Source organism: Podarcis filfolensis (genome assembly GCF_964270895.1).
Source record: "Podarcis filfolensis genome assembly, chromosome: 8".
In the NCBI taxonomy this organism is placed as follows: Eukaryota; Metazoa; Chordata; class Lepidosauria; order Squamata; family Lacertidae; genus Podarcis; species Podarcis filfolensis.
Window position 1 is genome coordinate 2,239,919 of NC_139611.1, and position 22,073 is coordinate 2,261,991.

Here is a 22,073-nt window from a genome sequence, read left to right on the forward strand (position 1 = left end):
ACCATTTATATTTAACTTTTTTACCGTTAACACTTCTATCGGGGACTCAGAGTTTTAAAGTGTGGGGCAAGAGGTACATGTGGATTAGCTCCTAGTCCTGCCATCCATTGACACATCTGTGTGCTGGGAAACAGTCAGTGCCTCTGAGCACAGGTTCATCCAAATGCTAGGATTCAGCCTCACAACCTAAATAAACATACCTTTTTTTGGCCTGCCAGGGGTCACACGAGGCCCTGCCTCTGACCCACTTCCCTCAGTACCGACCTCGCCACGGCTCCATAAAAAACAAGCCTAATCCTGACCGTAAGAGGATGAGCTCTTGAGAGTTGCCAAGCACCAGGCAGGATTGGGCAGGTCTGGGGCATCCCCGCTTGATGCGTCTCCAGGAGATATCAGGTTGCCCGGCTGAGGCAACGCTTGAGCCTCCGTGCAGAAAAGCAGGAACCTGGTTTTAACTTCTTGCAGTTCCTCCTCTTGACCTCTTCTCTGTTTCAGGGAAAGAGGCAGGAAAAGGGCTGAGTAGTGATAGGTCAGCATTTTTTTATCCCCTTGGCTCTGAATGATCCCTGCCAGGAAAGAGGCAGCAACGCCTGTACTCTGCTCAGTTGATAAGCCTGTTGGGCTTCCATATGCTTATTTGAGGATTCTTGTCTTCACTTGTGAAAAATGTGAGACAGACCTAGAGAAACCTTGAGGCAAAGGCTTAAAAAACACCAGATTGAGGGGAAACTAGCAATCTGTATTTCACCACACACACACACACACACACACACACCTACCTCCTTATTCCTGAGTGTCCAGTATTTTTGCTGCCAACATTTGTACATTGTGGGGGTGAGAGCTAGATTACTACTAGAAAGAAAGAAAGAAATTGGGATTCTCCTGAGTCCAGCAATTTTTTGCAGATGTACAGATATGCCCCAGGGATGAGCCACCTGCCCTCCATGGCGTTTCTCTGCCAACCTCACCTTTTTTAGTAAAGAAGCCTTTGATTTGTAGCTCTGATAACAGTTTGTGTTGCCAGCTGATCTGCAGGAGAGGAAAGTCTGCTTCTGTGACTGAGTGCGGTTTGAACTGCAGAAACAAAGAGGTGAAGCTTATTCATAGCATGGGCTTAAGGATTATCTCCTGCTAATCAAGCTGCTATTAAAAACACAGAAGTTAAAAACAACAAACAGCAACCCCCAAAAGCAGTGGTCAGCTTTTTTGTGCGGGGCAGCAAACAATGTCCCTTAGACTTGCCATCTTTTCAGCCAGGCAGGGTCGCCCCCGCCTTTAACAACAGATCGCGCTCTTAAGAGTGAGCTGGCGGAAGGAGGATGCTCCAGTCAGTTGCTGCTACTGTTAAAGACACATGTGCAGTGGCCAGTTCAAAGACTGGCTGTGCTAATGTGCCCAGGGCTTGTATTTGTGCAGCAAGCCTATTGTCTTGTGTTTTTATAAATAGGAACATCTCATTCTCCTTCTGTGCTGCCCTTAGGATCCATTTTAAGGCTGGCTGCTAGACCTGTTCCCATGCCTGAAAGTGCAGCAGGAGATGCAGAAAATCAGCAGGTGCTGTTCCTCTTGCCTTGCATCTCCAAGCAGCTTCATTTCTGTGTCAGGCACTGGAACAGATAAAAGGTAGCCACTTTAGCCACAAAATAAGGCTTTTTGAGAAGTCCCACATAGGAGACATAATAATAATAATAATAATAATAATAATAATAATAATAATAATTAAAAAAAATATTTATATCCCGCCCTCCCCAACCAAAGCCGGGCTCAGGGCGGCTAACAACAATCAAATAATCCAACATTCTAAAAACATTTCATTATAAAAATTAATTAAAATCAAATTGATGGCAACCATTAAGCAAAAATTCTGTGCAGATTGCCAGAGGAGGGAGTCAGGCTGCGCCCTGACCAAAGGCCTGGTGGAACAGCTCTGTCTTGGAGGCCCTGTGGAAAGATGTCAGGTCCCGCAGGGCCCTAGTCTCTTGTGACAGAGCGTTCCACCAGATTGGAGCCGCAGCCGAGAAAGCCCTGGCTCTAGTTGAGGCCAGCCTAACCTCTCTGAGGCCTGGGACCTTCAGGATGTTTTTATTTGCAGACCGTAAGTTCCTCTGTGGGACATACCAGGAGAGGCGGTCCTGTAGGTACGAGGGTCATAAGCTGTATAGGGCTTTAAAGGTTAAAACCAGCACCTTAAACCTGATCCTGTACTCCACCGGGAGCCAGTGCAGCTGGTATAGCACCGGGTGAATGTGATCTCGCAGCAAGGACCCCATAAGGAGTCTCACCGCAGCATTCTGCACCCGCTGGAGTTTCTGGGTCAGTCTCAAGGGCAGCCCCAGTAAGCTTGCACCTATGCCTTTAACAGCAACTTAAAATAGCAGAAATAAGTAGGTGGGATTTTTCACAGCCTGAAGAGGAACGTGATCACCTGCTAGTGCCAGCAGCACATCAATTTGCTGGCAAGGGCAGAGCAACAGAAGCGTGCTGAAAAGCTGGCAACCCTCCACTGAACATATTGATGCCACCATATGCACACTTCTGGATTGCACCATTTCCCCCTTCTTTCTGTATCTGAAGGAAAGCAAAGATTGCCAGGAAGCTGAACTTCCAGTGCCAGAGATGTGTAGAATTTATCCCGCTCCTGTTTCTATATGTGTGCATAGCTCTGAACACAAGGAAGTTTTCATCTTGCAGTTGGTAGATGGCAAGACTACACTCAGGGCTTGAAGGATGATTCTGTAATTTCCTTCTCTCCACTCCCAACCCAGCTATCCAACAACTCATTACTTTAATTTGCCTTGGTTTTTTATTTTCTTTCATGCTTAATTAGAGCTCTTTTAATTGCTCAGAGATTCTTGGCTGGAAGGCAACTGGGGAAAGTATAGGATTAGAGAAAGAAGGAGGGTGGAAAATGATACATATTTATTAGCATTTTCTCTCTACTCAACAAAACAGACTGCATTCCAACATCTATTATTGCATATCTCTGTTTGGGCAATTAAAAATAACCCTCCCCAACCTCCCCCTTTTATCCTCAGCTGCCTAATTAATTATCCCTTCAAATAATTGCACTTAACATTTCTTAAATTATATGTGGATATGTGAAGAGTACACATGAGAAGAGAGGCAGGCGCTTGGCGTGTGCTGGTCCTTTAAAAGCAGAGTTGTCTGGGAACACCCCTCAGAGATGTGCTTGGCAACAGCCTGGAAGAGGGGGGTCTGCTGCTGGCAGAGCAGAGAAGGGGGTCTTTGCTGGCCTTTGCTTAGGGCAGCTTGAACACACACACACACACACACACACACACGGAAGGGGTGGGCAGATTTTTGTGCAATAATATCATACCCACGAAGATAGTGTCATGTGTGTCGCATCCTGCGATCTGTCACTGGGGTTTGCGTACTTTGGGTTCTTAACATGAACATTTCTACTGCTAAGAAGATTAGAAGTTCCCTTTATTAGTCTGGGTGGCGCTTCGTTCCCCTTCCTGCTCTTCCTTCTCTGTTATCAGACCCATTTTATTTCTGTGTCTTTTAACTGCTGAATTAGCGGGAGACAAACCTGCCCATATCCTGTTTGCTTGTATTCTGTCTTAACTTGTACCAGACCCACAAGGCAGCTGAGAAAAGCAAGAAACCCACCATTAAAATACGATAAAAATGTGCAAGGTTAAGATCAGCACTGAAACAGTTCAGTCAGTAGAGCATAAGAGCCTCTTTCTTGCCCTGCACAGGGTTGGATTAGATGACCCTGGTGGTCCCTTTCAGCTCTACAAATCTAGGATTCCACGTTTCCATGGAAAAGCACCCAGACCTGTGCAAGTGGTTTCAGTTTTATTTATTTATTTTGACAGTTTAAGTACTGCTTAATTGCAGTTGCCTCTAAGCAATGTACAAGAGTCTCAATACATTGAAAAGAAAAATCAGTTAAAATTATAAAGTCAAAATTCAGTTTAAATGCCTGCTGGGATTTTTAAAAAGTATTTGTTTATTTACTGCTTTCATTAAAAAAATGTCAAAGCAGTTTACAACAATTGTGCATAAGATGATACAATAAAAACCATATTTAAAAAGTTGAAATCAGAAATCAGTTGTTATGGGAAGATGTATTCTTCATTGCCTACATAAATCTGACTGAACAGAAACGTTTTCAGTAGGTGCTTAAAAGCTGACACAGAAGGTCTTTATTAGGTGCTGGAAGTTCAGCAGGGAGGAGGTCTGTCTGACCTCAGCTGAAATGGGCCCCAAGCCCTTCTGGCAGACATGTGCCAAACATCTGAGCCATGGGGGACCACTAACAGTGACTCCCACCCCAAAGACCTCAGCAATAAGACAGAGATATAAGGAATCAGGGAGCTCCCTTGGCACTTTAGGCAACAAAGAGGTCTTCAGTGTTTATCCATTATGAGTGAGCTTCTCAGGCCTCAATCCTGAGCAGGTGGGATGCTCTCTACCCCCTCCCCCCCAGTTGTTTTTCACTCAGGTGTTTCTGATGTTGGAGCTCAGCAAGGAAGAAAAGCAGCCGTGCAAGGGTTCTCTCTCTCTCTCTCTCTCTCTCTCTCTCTCTCTCTCACACACACACACACACACACACACACCTGCCAGCACTCTATGAATCTGCCTCCCAGCTACCGAAGGAGGGGGGTCTTGGGAACCGTGTGTTTTGCTCCTAACATCTATTCCCTCCACATGCCCAAAGTCTAGCTGGGTCTAGTGAGAGCCAGCCCTATATGACGCGTAGCTCCATCTGTCTGCCTGGGCTTTCTCCTCCCAGGCCTCCACTTCCCCTACTTGGACAGGCTCCAGGTAAAACCTTCCCCTGCACTGCACAATCGCATCCTGGAACGTGTTAGCTCTGGGGCTGGCAACTCCCGACCTGCTCCCCTTTCCGGGTGTGGAGGCGGAGAGGAGGCAGGGTGTGAAAAGGCAAAAAGGCACCACTCCAGCCGTCAGGAGTAGCCTGGCTTCTCAGATGCTCTGTCTGATTCATGGGCTCCCATGTCTTATGGAGGCAACGGGGCTTTGTTTTCACTGGTTGTGTTTTGCAAAAGAAGCCCATGTCTACAAAGAGAAATGCTGAAACTCAGAGAGCAGTCTCTATTCACAGCTGGACTATGATTACTCAGTGGGGATGGGAACATACTCTCAGAGGCACTCTCAGCATCTTAGAATGATAGAATCGTAGAGTTGGAAAGGACCACGAGAATAATCTAGTCCAGCCCCCTGCAATGTAGGAATCCTTTGCCCAACGTGTGGATCAAATCAGCCAGACCTTAAACTTTATTATGAATCAGCAGCATTCTGCTGGTTGAAAGACTGGCTGCTTCTTGAGAACACAGGCATTTTGGACCTAGAAGGTTTTAACAACGTTTTTGGATGGCATGCATATTTGTGGTACGACAAGGTTAAAGCACATAAAGCATTTAAAAACCATATTGTCAGGAAAGCATTGTTCAATGTCTGGATAAGATACAAAGATTTACTGGAAAATAAAACCCCAAGGTGGTTGTCACCAATGGAAGCGAAGGCTCCGAAAAAGCTCAATATGGAGGCCAAATGGCCGAAATATTGGGAAATATTGGAACAAGAAGGAGACAAATTGAAATTGCAGAGTTTTGAGAAATTAAAAGATAAAGTGCGAGACTGGCTTCATTATTATCAAATAAGAGAGGCCTATAATTTGGATAAAAAAATTGGCTTCCAGGTGGAAAAATCAAAATTGGAAACAGAACTGTTTGATCCCAAAACTAAGATACTTTCAAGAATGTATAACTTGCTGTTAAAATGGAATACGCAGGATGAAACGGTTAAATCTGCTATGATCAAATGGGCACAAGAAACTGGTCACAACATTATGTTTGCTGACTGGGAACAGTTGTGGACCACCGGTATGAAATTTACAGCATGTAATGCCTTAAGAGAGAATATTATGAAAATGATTTACAGGTGGTACATGACACCAGTCAAGCTTGCAAAAATATATCATTTGCCCGATAATAAATGTTGGAAATGTAAAGAAAATGAAGGTACATTCTTTCACCTTTGGTGGACGTGCCCAAAGATTAAGGCTTTCTGGGAGATGATATATAATGAAATGAAAAAGGTATTTAAATATACCTTCCTGAAGAAACCAGAGGCCTTTCTCCTGGGCATAGTCGGCCAATTGGTGCCAAAGAAGGATAGAACTTTCTTTATGTATGCAACAACAGCAGCAAGAATACTTATTGCAAAGTATTGGAAGACACAAGAGTTACCCACCCTGGAAGAGTGGCAGATGAAGGTGATGAAGTATATGGAATTGGCGGAAATGACTGGCAGAATTCGAGACCTGGGAGAAGAGTTGGTGGAAGAAGACTGGAAGAAATTTAAAGACTACCTTCAGAAACACTGTAAAATTAATGAATGTTAAAATGATGTTGGACTGAAAATAAGTGGCATTAGCAACAAAGTTAATAAGAATATGCAAAAATGAATTGATAAATGGATGAAAATATAGTTATAATATGTTAAGATATAGAGTTAAGATAAACGAAAGAGGGTAAGGATTTGCTGATTTGATTATTTAAATGGGAATACAAAAAGGGGAGGTGTGAGGAGGCCAAGGAAACAAGCTAATGAGTCTAAAGTTACTAAAAACGGATTTGTTTTTTAATTCTTTTTTATCTATTTGTTTTTTGTATTTTGTATTTTTATTCTTCTTTTTTCTCTTTTATGTATTTTTCTATGTCTTCTTTTTTGTATCTTTTTCTTTCTATGTGACTTTTTTCTATTTTGTAAACTTATGTTTCTGTACAATCTCAATAAATATCTTTAAAAAAAAGCAAACAAATCAGCGCATGACCCTGAGATTATGAGTCTCAATTGAACTATACCTCTTCCTTATTTCTTTTCATATTCCAGCCATGCCTTCCAAAAAAGGCTCCAGGGTTTTAAGTCCTGCACAGGAGCGCAAAACATTTTCATAATTGCAGTGCTGCTTTTTGTCTCAGGAACATGTGCTACCTCAGTTAGTAAAGGGTGCTTCAAAATGTACACTTGGAAGCTGAGACTGTTCCCTTCATCCAGTAAACATCACGGCATTCTTCCAAAGCATTCTCCATAAAACTGTGGTCCACAATGTTTTTTCAGGTGATCTGTCGGTTTACAGGGGTCGGCAAGGTTTACCTCACCTGGGCCAGTTCACTCCAGCGGAGATCCCTCCGTGGGCCGGATCGCACGTGCGCATGGCTGTGATTTTCGGTGCCTGAGCATGCGCAGATGAGATTTCCGGCACCGTGGAAGCGAGTCTCCGTGCTGTGCTGGTTTAATGCCGTTTGGGGGCGGCTTGTGGGCCAGTTAAATGACCCCCATGGGCTGCTTGTGGCCCATGGGCCTTAGGTTGCCTACCCCTGGTTTACAAAATAATCCTAATTATGTAGGAAAATGTTGGAGGTAAAGATTTTTAAAGGGGGGGTTCCAACTTAGACACATGCAATCCTGCAGAGGCAAACCACTTTGCAGTTTTATACTGACAATGGGCTAACTTATTCAGCAGTGCAGGGATGCAGTTGGTGAGATGTTCAAATGAATAAATAGGGGTTATTTTTAAGGTGGGGGAACCTGAAGTTGCAGACTTTTCCAGTGCCAGATGGTAGCATGTATCAGACAAGGGACTAGCTGATACCACCTCTGGCACTTGGGAGCTGGTAGGTAAAGGGAGGATTGTCTCCCACCTCTAAGCTTAATCCTGTTTGTCTTGCAATCTCTTAATGCAATTTGCTGGCGTCCCCACAGCAAACAGCTTACCTGCAAACCCCTTTACCTGCTGACCTCTTCTGCTAAGCTTGTGCAAAACGGCACACAATGCTTCACGGTTCCCTGTTGGCTGCTGGGTTACTTGCTAGTTGAAAGATCACCAGCATAGGTTAAATCTTCAAAGGGACTTACTAGAGGGAATTGGGACAAACATCACCCGGCTAAATCAGGAATTTCCACAGAAGAACTGACTCCCAGGATTGTGCAATGTGCAGCTATGCAAAGCTGGGGGAGGCCAGAGGGGCTGGGCCAGCTTTTCAACATATTTAGCCCAATTCAAAAGCTGGAAGGTTTCCGTATTGCTCCCTTCGCTCGCCCACAGCTCTCTGGCATGTATTCTGACTAATTCACCGCTTGAATTCCCCACGACCTTGATGCTACCAGCTGCTCCAGCTGAGATTGCTAATCAACATCAGCAATCACATTTATAAAACTACAGGGAGTTTTGTGGCACTATTAAAGACTTACAGGTTTACTGTGGCATAAGATTTTGTGAAGGAAAGCCCAGTTTGTTAGAAGCGTGAGGGTATCCCCAGTTGACAGAGAAACACACAAACCTACAGAAGATGGATTGTCAATCTGGGGCCAGGAGGCCGTGCAATGCAAGAGGAACAGCAGATCTGTGGCATTTCCAATCTATGCAAAGCTTGTATGTATGTAAGATAAGAAGCTAAGGAGGTTGCCTTATCATTCATTACTCCTGTTGCAAATGGCCACCATGCTTCTCTTGCAGACATTGGAGCTTAGCATAGAAATGTATGCTGGGTGAACCTCTGGCTTTGCTTGGCCTTTTGGCCCACTGTTTACACACACACCCCAAAACGCGCCTGTTTTGTGTGTGTGTGTGTGTGTGTGTGTGAGAGAGAGAGAGAGAGAGAGAGAGAGAGAGAGAGAGAGAGAGAGAGCGCTAAGGATAATGTGTCATGTATCAGACAAAGTGGGCTCTCATCCAAGAAAATGTAAACTAGAAGAATTCTGCTGCTTTTTCTGGTGCTGTAAGGTGTTTTTATTCTTGCTGCAAAAACTAGCATAACCATCTCTTTGGAATACATAAAAGTAAGGCGGAGCTTCAGGATCCCATGAGTTACACACTTCTACTAACCTCTAAGTCCCACTGAGTTCCATGGGGCTTGGCCACAAGAAAGTGGGCACAGGATTTCAGCCTTGGGACCTCCATCCTAACCCTGGAGCCACTTTGCGCCAGCAAGAAAAGCTAGGGTTACCATATGTCAAAATGTGAAAATGTTGAGCTTTTTGGGGTCAAAGTTGAACTTGTGAATGAAAAATGAAGTTGTTCAGATATTTTTAAGGAAATTCACCAAAATCTTGACTTTTGACATGGGTTGCCATGTCTGGTTTTCCCAGACATTCAAGTGATTTCCGCCCAGACACTGTTTCAGAGTGCTGTATGTCCAGGAAATTCTGGATGCAAGGCAGCCCTAAGAAAAGCAGGTAACCAGCAGGCCTGGACTGGCTGAAGATCCAGTGGATCTTTGGGCACAACTCCCCCTCTTGCCTCTGAAACACGCCTTTTGGGGGCTTTGCACTGGCTGCCACTGGTTGGGATGCCACCAGCAGTAGCTCCAAGTGGTGTGTGCTTTTAGGCAGCTGAGTCTCCCCATCAGTGAAGTCCAGCACAGCCAGGCAGAACTGAGCAGAAAGACATGTCCTCTGCCTCCAAACACCATGCAGCACAGTGGATCAGAGGCTAGATTGCTTTGTTCAGGAAGCAGGCAGGCTACAAATCTGCATTCCTATGCTCACTTACTGGCAGGCAGCTCCATGGAACTGAATGGAACTTACTGACTAAGTTGACCTGTGTAACTTCTGCTGAAGGAAAAGGTGGGAGAGGGAAGGAACTCGTAGAGGCTGGATGGCCGTCTACTGCTGAAGATACTCTGAATATCTTGCAGTGAACGGAGAGTTCAAGCAGATGGCCTGCCAGGCCTCCTCCCACTCTAATCGCTCTGTTGTTCATACCTTTGGAAGCAGATATGTGGTTTAACACACACACCTACCCTGATCTTCTTTTCTCCATTGCCCTGCAGTAAGTTGGCTGCCGCCTTCCACAGCTGAAACAACAGCTGAGGAGTTCTGCTGCGACGAGCTGAGCTGCAGGACATCTGTGGGAAGGACAGTTTGCACAAGGGACTCCATGAAGTCTGGCATAGAAGCTGGGGAGACTTTCAGGCCTGGACAGGTGGCACTGGCAGGGACAGGTGTGGGGGCAGAGGCTGAGGCAGGAGCACGGAGCCTAGGGTTGCCATATTTCAAAAAGCAAAAACCAGGACACCCCAAATATTGCTGAGCTTTTCTTTACAAAAACGGCAAAAAAATTGTTTACTTGCCAAAGATCCAGGACAAACTGCTGCCTTCCGGAAATTGGAAATTCCCCCTGGATGTCACTTCTGCCTTTGAAATCCCGGTAATGTCCAGGAAATCCCAGGCGTGTGTCAGCCCTAACAGAGCCACACCCCTTCCCTGCTGCACTATAAGGTGGATTTCAGCTTGGGAGAAAACAGCTGCAGGGCTGACTCACCTGGCAGCTGCAAAGGGCTTGGATAGATTCTAGTTCTCCACTTCTTTGCAGGGGAGACTGAGTTTCCACTCTATACAGAACTTCTTTGTCCTTCTGCCTTCTCCCTACGAGACAAATCTCAGTGCGCCAAGTAGGCGGCTTGCTTGCGGCTACAATATCTAACTATCAAGCAGAGAGATTCATTGGGGGACTTTTTCAGTCAAAGTTTGTTGTGATACAAAGCAAGTTGATCAGTAGTGGCTTCCTAACCATGTTTACTCAGAAGTCAGCCCTGTTGAATTCAGTGGGACTTAAACTGCCGGGTGCGTGGGGTTAGGCTTGCAACCTAAGCTTTCCAGCAAAACAAGGCAGTAGGATTTGCATGCCCTTTAGGGCAGAGGGTAGGAGACCAACAGATCTGCCCAAGCGCCAATCCACTGAGAAGTTCCTGTGCAAAAGCCCCCTTGATATGAGCTGGGAGTTGTGCAAGTGGGCAGACCTAGGAAGGGTCTTGCTCTCCCTGCAGGGTGGGCTAGTTGCTAGCAGGGCACACCGTTGGAAGCAATGGCGCTAGTGGCCATGGGGCCCCAAAACATAGCTGTCAACTTACAGATTTGAAAATAAGGGACCAGCAGCCAAAATAAGGGACCTGCAGCCTCACCTGTTCCAGGCACTCCAGTCTTCCTGTCCTCCAGTCTGGTCAAACTCATGCTGGGTAGCTTCGAGAACACTGTCCAACCAACTTTGTAACCAGAGGTTCAACTGAATAGAATCTGAATCACATGCACCACAAGGCCTATGCAGCCTCAACTTAAGATGGCTCCCCGGCCTGGCTTTGCACTGCAAAGTTTGCAGCAGCATGTGCAACAAAATGGCGTCCAGCATTCAAAAACCCCCTCAGCTTGCATTAACTAACCACACACAAGGCATGCAAGCTCCACCCCCAGTCGTTCTTAGACTTCTTATTGGGTGAGCAACAGGGCAGGGAGGGAGGGAGAGGAGCTGCTTCCTTTGAAATTTAAGGGACATCATTTAAGGGACATTTAAGGGACATCCATCAATAAGGGACAGCAGCGGGACATGGCGCTGGAATAAGGGACTGTCCCTTCAAATAAGGGACACTTGACAGCTATGCCCCAAAACTGATAAAGCTTGCATGGTCATTTGTCTGTCTCCTTCTGCTGGACACCAGGTGGGTTGGCCATCCATGGTTCTGTCCTGAGAAGAGGCAGGGGGTCCCAGGAGGCTGAGGGAAGGGTCTTTCAGCTTTGTTCCTTTTCTCTCTAGAGGGCATCAAACCACTGTCATCCTCTATTTTCCATGCGGACCTTCCAACTTTTTCCACACTGCAGAAAGTCCAACATTTTCCAGAAGCAGTGCATTCTCCACAGCTGAAATGTTTCCTCCATTTATTTCTAATGTTAAGGACATTTCAAGGGTGCTTCCCAACTGTTCCTATTTTCAGATTGGATTCATTTGCATACTGGCAAATTCAGGTTAAAGGTGGTTAGTGCTCATGCACAACAATCCTGCTTCCCCACCCCCAAAATCAGACTCTTGCTATAAGGAAAGTGACAGGTAACACTTGCTCTGACACAGCATCCTCTGACCTCCCCACAAACGAAAAGGAATGAATGCTCAGTGCATAGCTGGCATTGTCTGATCTCCCTGCAAACAAATCAGGATAAATGCTCAATAAAGAGGTCATCTGGAAGCAACCGCAGTGCTAAAACCCTCTAATGCTCTGGCTCTGTAGTAGTAACGTGTGACCGTACCATTGCATTACAGCCCTGTGCCGCCTCTCTTTCATTATAAACTGGAAAAGGTTTTTTTAGCAACAATTAATGTCACCCACCAGCCGCAAGCGTTATACGGAATGGGTGCTAAGCTTCAAAGGGCTCCACCCACAGCAGTAGCATCACTCCTGCTAATGTGGAGAGAACGTAGTGGGGGGCACAGAAAAACTGTAGTAATGCAGAAGCTCAGTTGCAGTTCTACCTGTGTCTTACCACAGAAGAGCGGCATCTGGGTAGTGAGAGAGTATTCAGTCTGGAAACACACCTGCTTCTTTCTTTCTTTCTTTCTTTCTTTCTTTCTTTCTTTCTCTCTCTCTCTCTCTCTCTCTCTCTCTCTCTCTCTCTCTCTCTGTGATGAATGTTGCATGAGCTGGTGTAGAGGTTAATATTCTGGGCTGGGGCCTGGGAGCCCAGCCATGAAGCCCACTGGGTCATAGAATCATAGAATCATAGAGTTGGAAGAGACCACAAGGGCCATCGAGTCCAACCCCCTGCCAAGCAGGAAACACCATCAGAGCACTCCTGACATATGGTTGTCAAGCCTCTGCTTAAAGACCTCCAAAGGTCACCTTGGGCCAGTCGCTCTCTCTCTCGCTAGCTGACCTACTTCCAAATGATATGCCTCTACCTCCCTCTCTCTTCCAGGCCTGCTACCTCTGCCACAGCCTCCTGACACTGGCCAATGTGGTTGTGGGAACCACGGCTGTCCCTCTGAGAGATCAGGTGAGTCAGGATCCCGGAGCAAGGACAGCAGAGAGCGGCTGTGTTGAAAAGGGGGCTGTGCCCAGGCCAGCTAAGAGAACAGATCGCTCACCAGGAGAAATGAAAACTGCACTGTGTGTGACATTTAGCCTGGTGTGGTGGAGGAGAAGGCTGGAGGCAGGCCAGCTTTGTGGGCAGCATAAACTGCAGCTTCACGGCTTTGCTGGAGCCAGCTCTCACACACAGCACACAGAAGCAACAAAAAGTCCTAGCTCAGAGCAACTGTGGGGCTGGGAGTGGCACAAAGCAGAACTCAGCTGTGGGGCTGCAGTGGTAGCTGAATGGTAGCCTAGCAGCCCCTGGGAGGGTGCGCTTGGGCAGAGAAGTGGCTCCACTCTCAAGGGAGTCCAAGCAAAAGCAAGAGGGAAGCAAAGGGGAACTGGGGGAAAGGTCTGGACTGAGCTACATATTACACACAAACCTGTCTTAAGCCTCCCTCAACTGTGTAATGTATGGCTTGGTCCAGAGCTTCTTCCAGTTCTCCTTTTGTCTTGTTTCTCTTCAGACTCCCTTTGGAGGCAGCCCTGTGTTGATACAACTAGCAGAATCAAGTCATCACGCTTTAAGCATAGCAGCAGCATTTCTGATTGAAGGCCGCCCCACTGCCCTGCACATAAAACTTCCCTGCATGTGTGGGAGAAGGTTCACCTCCATGCTATCTATTTTAATTATATCTAGCTGAAGGCCCAGCGGTCTTTGTAAGCAGGGGCATGGGGCAGTGCTCAGAAAAAGTATTGCTGTGGGGAAATACAGTAAACAGCATTGAAGGCAACAGTAGCATCATGAGTACAAATCATGAAAAAGTGCAATGAAAAGGATGTCTGGTACCCAAAAATATTTTATTTATTTATTTTTTAAATTATATTTGCATACCACAAAATAGAAACACAAAATGCATAATAAAAACAAGAACAAAACAAACCAATAACCCCCCGTCCCACAAACACATAAAGATATAAATGCATGATTTGTTCAGGTTGCAGAATGTGGCTTTCCCTGGATGCAGGATATCATCTACCCTGGTGCAGAATTCTGATATATATATATTAAAAAAACACAAAGTTATTCTGCACTCTGCTAATGCTTCACCAGACGAGAGCAGCTTCTGCTCCCTGAAAGATGCCTCTCTTCCTGCCTTTCTGTTCCCTTGACTCTGTGCTCCCCTTGATCCCGCACCAGAGGCACCTCCAGCAGCTCTGCATCCAGCTGCAGCAACACATCACCTCCAGCATACGGGAAGACGCTGGCCTCATGTACCGCACTGAGCTCAAGGACCTGGCTGCCCAAACCTTTCTCAAGTGGGAGGAGCTGCATTCTCGGGGCTGGCTCAAGATAACCTCCCTGCAGGTAACTTCCTTGTAGAGGGACCTGGAAACACGTGGGAAGGGGTGAGTGAGCAGGTGGTGAGGCAGAGGAAGGGTCACAACTTCTCTCCCTGTCCTGTATTCAGGAGAAGGTGTGAAAGAGCCTCTGTGCACACAAACTCTGCAAAGGATCCTGACTCCACGGATGGAGCGGATGCACCGGCATTTTGGAACATGGATAGGCTCTTTTACAGCTTTCACCAAACAGAAGAAGCTGCCTTGACATGGGTCCTTCTAGCTTAGTATTCTCTACACTGACCAGCAGCAGCTCTCCAAGGTTTCAGGAAGTCTGGAGGTGCCAGGGGCTGAGCCTGGGACCTTCTGCAGGCAAAACATCTGCTGTACCACCGAGCAGAGGATCCAGAGCTGAGCCAGGCCAGCAAGCACAAGCAGGTGCAGCCCTGTTCACACACTCATACAAAAGTGCAGTGGAACAAAACATGTGAAAGGAGCTGAAATGCCACCATGAGGCAAGCTGAAGATGATGGGAGGGTGCCCTTAAGGGCAGTACAATAAGATACAGACCAGTCTGACCACAGCCACTGGGAGGACCAGGAGAACTCTTCTGTGCAGTGTGTGTGTGTGTGTGTGTAAGGGGGATGTCATTTGGATAGTCCACCAAAAGCCTGGCAGTATTTCAAGCCAGCCTGGGATGCATGGGACCCTGGCAGCTGTGGCTCCATCTCCAGCTGTCTGTGGCTAATCACACATGACACACACACCCGTCCCTGCTGGGTGGCAAGAAGCCCACAGCTTGGAGCAAGCAGAACAAGGAGGAAAGGGATCAAGCGTGCCAGAGCTGTGTCTAACTTGGAATCATAGAATTGCAGAGTTGGAAGTACCCCAAGTGTCATCTTGTCCCACCCCCCGCAATGCAGGAATCACAGCTCAAGAATCCCTGGCAGATGGCCACCCAGCCTCTGTTTAAAAACCTGCAGGGGAGGAGAGCCCACCACTTTCCCAGGTAGCCTGGTCCACTTGGTGCCATTTGTGCTGCAGGTCAGCCAAGAAAGACTTCACTTGTACCCCAAAGCAAGGAGTGGGCAAGCTCCCAGCAGTTCCTGCTTTGGTCCTGGACAGCTCCAGAATATTAACCAAAAACCCCACCTGGAGCTCGTGTGTACTTGTGCAAGAAAACCCCACTTTCCCTTGCTTTCCACCTCCCCATCTCCATTACTCCCAGCGACTGCAGGCCACAGCAGCACCCCCTGCACAACCCCCCAGGAGAGGAGCAAAGCAATCTCTGCAGGATGCAGACCTGGCTGAAAAAGAGCTTCCCTGGTCTGGGTGAGGGGGCTCCGGGCTCCGTTTCAGATTTCCGTAGGAGGGTACAATGAGATTTTAGTATGATGGTGCAAGATTCTCTATGAGGTTCAGTGGCGTAGCGTGGGTTGTCAGCACCCGGGGCAAGGCAAGTAATTTGCGCCCCCTAACCCATGGATTTGCGCCCCCTAACCCGTGGATTTGCGCCCCCTAACCCTAACCCCCAGATGTTGCGCCCGGTGCGGCCTGCACCCCCTGCACCCCCCACGCTACGCCACTGATGAGGTTGGAAGGGCTGCTCCCTGTTCAAGATTAAATTACAACACATTGGTTTATCTTCAGAAGGTTCCTATCTTTTAAAGAACTCAGTATGACTATGGCACTATTATGAACACAGGTTAGACAATCCTTTGTTTGTTTGTACACTGGCCCATTTCATAGATTAAAGCAATTGCTGTTCTGTGCTTGAGGCCAGCTGAGTTGCCAGAAGTCTAGGCGTTCCTGGGAAACAATCAGATGTGGCCTGAAAGGTGATGAGGCAAGGGACTGGCCGCTCTCCTATCTTCACTAAATCTTGTTCGGGGGGGGGGCGGAATGTTGCCTGAAGCCAACCCCCTGTAAAACATATCCTTGCGAATCCTGCCATCTTCCATTCTGTGGACATGACCAAGCCAGCATAGACGTCACTGAGACAGAAGCAGCGTATTTTTTCAGCTGGAACTCGCCAGAACTCAGTTCCGGCACCTCTCAAGTAGGCACCATTGCCATGATAAGAGAGTTCTGGCACCTGTTTTTCTAGAAAAATAGCACTGGGCAGAAATGCAGACATGCTGGGAATGTGGACTCGGATCTGCAGGGGGCAGGTCAGATGCACAGCTGAACATGCACAAAACCTTGGTGCGTTCAAAACTGTGCCAACTTAGTTAAGTGCAACAATATGATATTGCCAGTATACCAAGGAATTGTGGGTTGACTCCAATGCCAGTCCTACTTAGACCCATTAAAGTTAATGAACATGATTAACTTAGGTTCATTCATTTCAGTTGGTCTACTCTGAGTAGAACTCAGATTCTATACATTTTGAGTTTTCTTTGTCCATATTGCTGTACAATTTTTGAATCTTATTTTAGTGCACTGGCTCTAGAGGGAAAGAAAAGGTTAATAAACTCCCCCTTGGGAAAGAGTGCCATGTCAGGGGAGACTGATCAGTAGCTTTGGGCAGAGATTTGCAGGAAAGGGCCTCACTGGGGATGAGACCCTTTGTCTTCTGTGCAGGCTTACAAAGCCAGAGAGAGCTCCAGCCCTGCTCAGGCAGGTTGGCCTGGCTGCAGGATCCTGGGAGCAGAGTCCAGGGCACCACAGCAGAGGCTTTCTGACCAGGGAAACTATCATATTTTTTGCTCTATAAGACTCACTTTTTCCCTCCTTAAAAAGTAAGGGGAAATGTGTGCGCGTCTTGTGGAGTGAATGCAGGCTGTGCAGCTATCCCAGAAGCCAGAATAGCAAGAGGGATTGCTGCTTTCACTGCGCAGCGATCCCTCTTGCTGTTCTGGCTTCTGAGATTCAGAATATTTTTTTCTTGTTTTCCTCCTCCAAAAACTAGGTGCGTCTTGTGGTCTGGTGCGTCTTATAGAGCGAAAAATACGGAAACTACAAAATTTTGGAACTCTTGCAAACCTCTGCCAAACTTTGGCAGTTGTTTTGCGGCAAAAAACCCTCTCTGCATTTTGCAGCATCTCACAAACTGAGCAACTGACACAGCTAACATGGGGTTTGTACTTAACATTAACTACGAACCTCAAAATTTGGAATAACCTCCAAACCTTTGTGACCCATTCCTGCACCCAGGAAGCCCAAGAGGGCTGCCTCGCACTCCCACCCCAATCCCTGCTTTACGAGCTGGGATGATGCTTACATCCTTTTGTGCAAACGTGATGGGAAACAGAAGCACTACTTCCATGACTCTTCTCCGCCTCCGTTGCTGAAGGACTGACTCACCCCAGGAGTTAATGCTGGCCGGGCCCTTTCCTGCTAGTGTGGCCTGAAGTCATAGGGAGGGGGGGCTGGAGAGAGGAAATGATCTTCATCAGCGTGGCTCAAATCAAAGGGGTTCAGAGCTGTTACTGCCCACTTAATTACTAAACAGAGTTTAATGAGTTGTCTTCCCTTCCTGACCTGGTGGCTGCCCTCTTTTAATCCAATCAGCCAGGACAGGAGGAGAGCGCTGGATGCATCAGTAGCTGCCTACGGGGTTGGGGTGTGTGGACACCTCGTGAGTTTCAGCATTGTGAGCAAGTGTTCTTTAGGAAAGGGACACACTGAATTATTTGTAATACAGTGCCATCCATACAAATGGCACTCTGCAAAGTTTCATAAGCAATTTTTTTAAGCTGGCGATATAAATTCCAGCAGTGCTCTTCCACAGCTCCTGTTTATTGTAATGTGCAGAGAAACTTCACTTTATGTTTTATGCCTCATGACGTCTCATGCTATTGTGAGGTGGAAAATGCCATTTGCCTCATGCCCCCAGATGCCTTTGGGTGACCCCAGTCCTCCACAGGGGGCAGAGGAGAGGCTGTCACTTTGGTGTTCAGGATCTGTGTGTCTTGGTCTCTAACACCACCAGCCGTTCCCAGACCATCACCCTAAATCCTTTCCCTTTTTCCACAAGGGAGAACAGAGCCAGAATCCCTGTCCTGTCACACAAAATGTGAATCTGCAGAGGTTGGGTGCTCACCCCCAGCCACAGGGTTTGCCATGTGTGCAGATTAATGTGCTTTTGCAGACCTGTCCTTGGCATTCTCCTCCTGCCTGACAGCCTTCCCTGGCCCCCTTCCCCCACCTATGTTGCAGGGGCCAGGAGAGGGAGAAAGTTGTCTGTAGGGGTTACTTCTGAGCCGCACCATGTCCTGCTTGCTCATGCACTAGAAGACCCAGATGTGCTGATAGAAGCTCCCCCACAAGGGGTTGGTTGACTATTTTGCTGCCTGAGGCAGAACCTCAGTACCTCAAGGATCCTGCGATCCTCCTCTTAGGCCCTTCTCCACGTGCCTCCTCCGCAAGAGGTACGGGGGGGGGGGGGGGCAACGCAGGGTCTGTGGTGGCTTCCCATTGGTGGAATGCTTTCCCCAAGGAGGCTTGCTGGCACCTTCATGGCATATCTTTAGGTGCCAGGCAAAAGCATTTTTATGTAATCAGGCTAACAATCTATGGACTTTTAAACTGTGGAGGGGAGGTTTGTTTTGTTACTATGTTGCTTTTCGCATTTTTGTACTGTAAACCACCTGTGATCCTCAGATGAAGGGTGGTATATAAATTCGATTAATTAATAAAAAACAAACAAACCAAAAACCCCTGCAGCAGATGTGCAAAGCCCTGCCTGTCCTGACCACCTCGTGCATCCATCTGGAAGGGAAGAGCCCCACTCCCCCCCCCCCCGCTACTCAGTCAGCATATGCTGCCTAGAGCCATACATTTTAACAGTAGCCACAGCTGCTTTGGACTGTGTAAACTGTGGACTGTGTTTGGACTGTGTTCTTGGAACACTGCAAAGCAAAGCAAGAGCAAGCGCTCAGTTTCTAAGAAGAGAGTTGCCAGGGCTCAGCTTGTGTGGAAGCATAGCCATCTGCTCTGGAAGGAAGTTCTGCTCCTTGGAGATAGATTTCCGTGGGGGCCAAGGCTACCCATGGCTGTTAGCCCCACTGGCTGGACTTTGCCTCTGCAGTCAGAGGGTTGCATTGTTGGCAGCCACAGGAGCGGAGAGTTGTTGGAAACCCTCAGGTCCTGCTGGAGGGTCTCCCAAAGGCACCTGGGGCCACCGCGACTGGAAGGGCCATTGGCCTGATCCAGCAGGCTCTGCTGATGTTCCTAGCGGTGAGGAAAAGTCACGTCATGCCTGTTTACTTGAAAAAGAGACGCAGATGAGAGCCGTGCTCAATGGGTGTGGGTGTAGAAGGAGAACCAGTGTGGTCCAGTGGTCAGAATGTTGAGGTAGGACCCGGGGGGCCAGGGTTCAAATCCTGAAGCTCACTGAGTGGGTGTACCATGGATCAGCCACAGTTTCTCCACCTAACCTACCTCACAGGGTTGTTGTGAGGATACAATGAGAGGTGAGAGAAGCACCTACACCACCTTGAGATCCTTGGAGGATAGCTGAGCAATAATTGCAATAATCAAGGTGGAAGGGGGGGGGGACAACAGGCCAAGAGTGGCAGTGTCTGCAGGAGGCTTTGCTTACATAGCTCATAGCTGCCCCCCAGAGCTGGCGTCTGCTGCAAAATATGTTTCTGAGAGTTTGTCCTTGTGTTTTTCTCCCCTCTTAGGGCCAGAATGAAAACATCTGATGGGACATAACCCAAGAAACCAGGGCTTTGCCAGAGGGAGCAGCAGCAAGGAGTCCAGCAAAGCAGTTTGGTGGAGTGAGGCAGGCGCACAACAGTTCCCCCCCAGTCCCCCCCCTTCCTAGTTCCTCAGCCGCAGAGACATTTTTAACTTGGGTTTCAAACCTTTTTTTTCTAAAGGAGAAAAGATCTTTCAAGGGCTAAGCTAACAATGTTTGCTATTTATTTGCACAACCTTGTGCCTTTAAGAAGTGTGCCTTTCAAAGCAAAAACGCTCAAGGAAGGAATATCCACCCCTCTCTGCACAGAGGAGGCCAAAATAAATGTCATTTTTAATGGATTTTATTTCTCTCTTCCTGGCTGTTCCCTGAGGTTGTAACAGTAAGTGCTCTACTGCATGGCGATGGGCCACATCAAGGGTGTGGAGAGGACTCTTAAAAGCATGCTGGATTCTTGTTACTTACCGGGGAGATCAGGAAAGGGATCTGGAGGAAATAGAGGCTGTACTTCCTGAACTGCTGGTGGGTCTACAGAACCACCAGGCGTTTGCTCAGCGGAGGTCAGTGCTAAGAGGCACACATGATTCACCTGCAGCAGGCTCTGGGTTCAATCTAGCATATCAGGTTGAAAGGATTCAAGGCCTTGCAAAGCTGCTACAGGCTGGCGCCAAGGGTCAGCATCTGCCAAGGGCTCAGTGCAGGTGAGGAGAGTGCCCTGGACCTGCTGTTGCAAGCAGGTAGATGCAGGGAGGGAGGGGGAGGCCCTGGAGAGTGTCTTGTCCAAGGATACTCCAAAACATGGAGTCGATGCATGCTGCTCGCTTGCATGACAAAGCGCCCACTGCCTGGCTGCTGGCAGGAGGAGTCACTGCTCTGTCCAAAGCAAACTGGTGTGCAGTTCCAACCCACCACCATCTTTTTGCTTATTGATCTAGCTCTGAGGAGTGTCTTCGCTGGGCAACAAGAAGCAGCTGTAGAAAGCCAACTGAAAATAAAAAAGGGGGTGGGGGGAGTCGCAAGATAACCCTCCGTGACCCAGTCACTGTGACCTTACAGAGTCATTTGATTTGGCGGCCGCCATGTACCACTAGCCAAATGTCACTCTGAATAGGCAGGTGAGAGAGGAGGGGACACATTTGCAGACTCAGGTGGGCAAGATACGTGAGTGACCCCGCTCATCTCCGCTTCCATTCAAGAGACTTCTCTGGCCTCAAAATAAAGGGACCTGAAAGAGCCCCATAGCTGCAACCCGCTCCCAACCCACCAGGAAGTTCTCTGGATGGTGCCCCATCCAGTGTCAGCTGCCTTATGCCTAGCCATGCCATTGCTCCATCTAGCACAGCATCGGGGACACCCTGTTTGGGGTGGTGCTGTAGACGCGGCTGATGCGAAGCTGTAGTCCAGAACACAGTTCCCAGGCGGGAGGAGGCTGGTCTGCTTCGAGTGGGAGCAGCTCTCCAGGGTTTCAGGGAGGGGCAAACTGGCGCTCCCCCCTGTGCTTAAGCATAGTCAGCCTTCCACTCTGGCGGCCGCCCACCCAGCTCCTGTCCCCAGCCAAGCCTGGTTCTCCTCCTCGAGGGGCAGCTGCAGCTGGAGCACATTCACCAGCAAGAAGGTCCTGCGCTCAGTGTGGCTCAGTTCCCAGGAAGCAGCCCTGTGGAGGCAGAGTCGCTTCCCTGGACCAGACTGAGACGGGAAGGCTTGTCTCCTTAGAATTATAGCGATAGCAGGGACCCCCGGGGTCATCTAGCCCAACTCCCTGCAGTGCAGGAATCTCCGCTAGATCAGACATGGAGAACCATAGAATAGTCTTCCCTTTAAAAAGTAGGGATGAGTGGAAAAAAATCCAAATTTCAGATAGAAATAATTGAAGGTAAAACCAAGTTATTATCCAAAATGTATGATATATTATTGGAATGGGACACCAAAGATGAAGAAATAAAGGAGGTTATGACAAAATGGGCAATGGACTTGGGATATAATATAGAATATGAAAAATGGTCGAAATTATGGAACAATGGAATAAAATTTACGGCAAGTGTTACACTTAGAGAAAATTTGGAGAAGATGATATATAGGTGGTATATCACACCAGCAAAATTAGGAAAAATGTACAAAACAGGAAATAAGGCCTGCTGGAAGTGTAAAATCAAAGAAGGCAACTTCTACCATATGTGGTGGACTTGCGAGGAAATGAAGAAATTTTGGGATTTGATTTATAATGAGTTAAAAAAAATATTTAA

General features: G+C 47.6%; 1 protein-coding gene and 1 long non-coding RNA gene across 6 annotated transcripts in view; one reads left to right on the forward strand and one right to left on the reverse strand.

Annotated features, from left to right (window-relative positions):
- FAM178B (family with sequence similarity 178 member B) overlaps positions 1-20,176 on the forward strand; it is a 175,894-nt gene extending 155,718 nt beyond the window's left edge. For 4 of the 5 annotated variants that reach the window (XM_083629330.1, XM_083629331.1, XM_083629328.1 and 1 more), the window contains 3 exons: positions 12,748-12,825; positions 14,044-14,211; positions 19,814-20,176. In XM_083629330.1, coding sequence (XP_083485456.1) covers positions 12,748-12,825; positions 14,044-14,211; positions 19,814-19,834 — 267 coding nt within the window. In that variant the 3' untranslated portion in view covers positions 19,835-20,176. Of the gene's footprint in view, positions 1-12,747; positions 12,826-14,043; positions 14,212-19,813 lie in introns of those variants that run through there. The other variant, XR_014551799.1, reaches the window with a different exon arrangement.
- LOC310769956 lies at positions 1,227-12,389 on the reverse strand. Its single transcript, XR_014551889.1, has 2 exons — positions 9,807-12,389; positions 1,227-1,607 (listed from the first exon to the last, which is right to left on the reverse strand). It is a non-coding gene; the product is annotated as an uncharacterized lncRNA (long non-coding RNA).
- Positions 20,177-22,073: the final 1,897 nt, after the last annotated feature.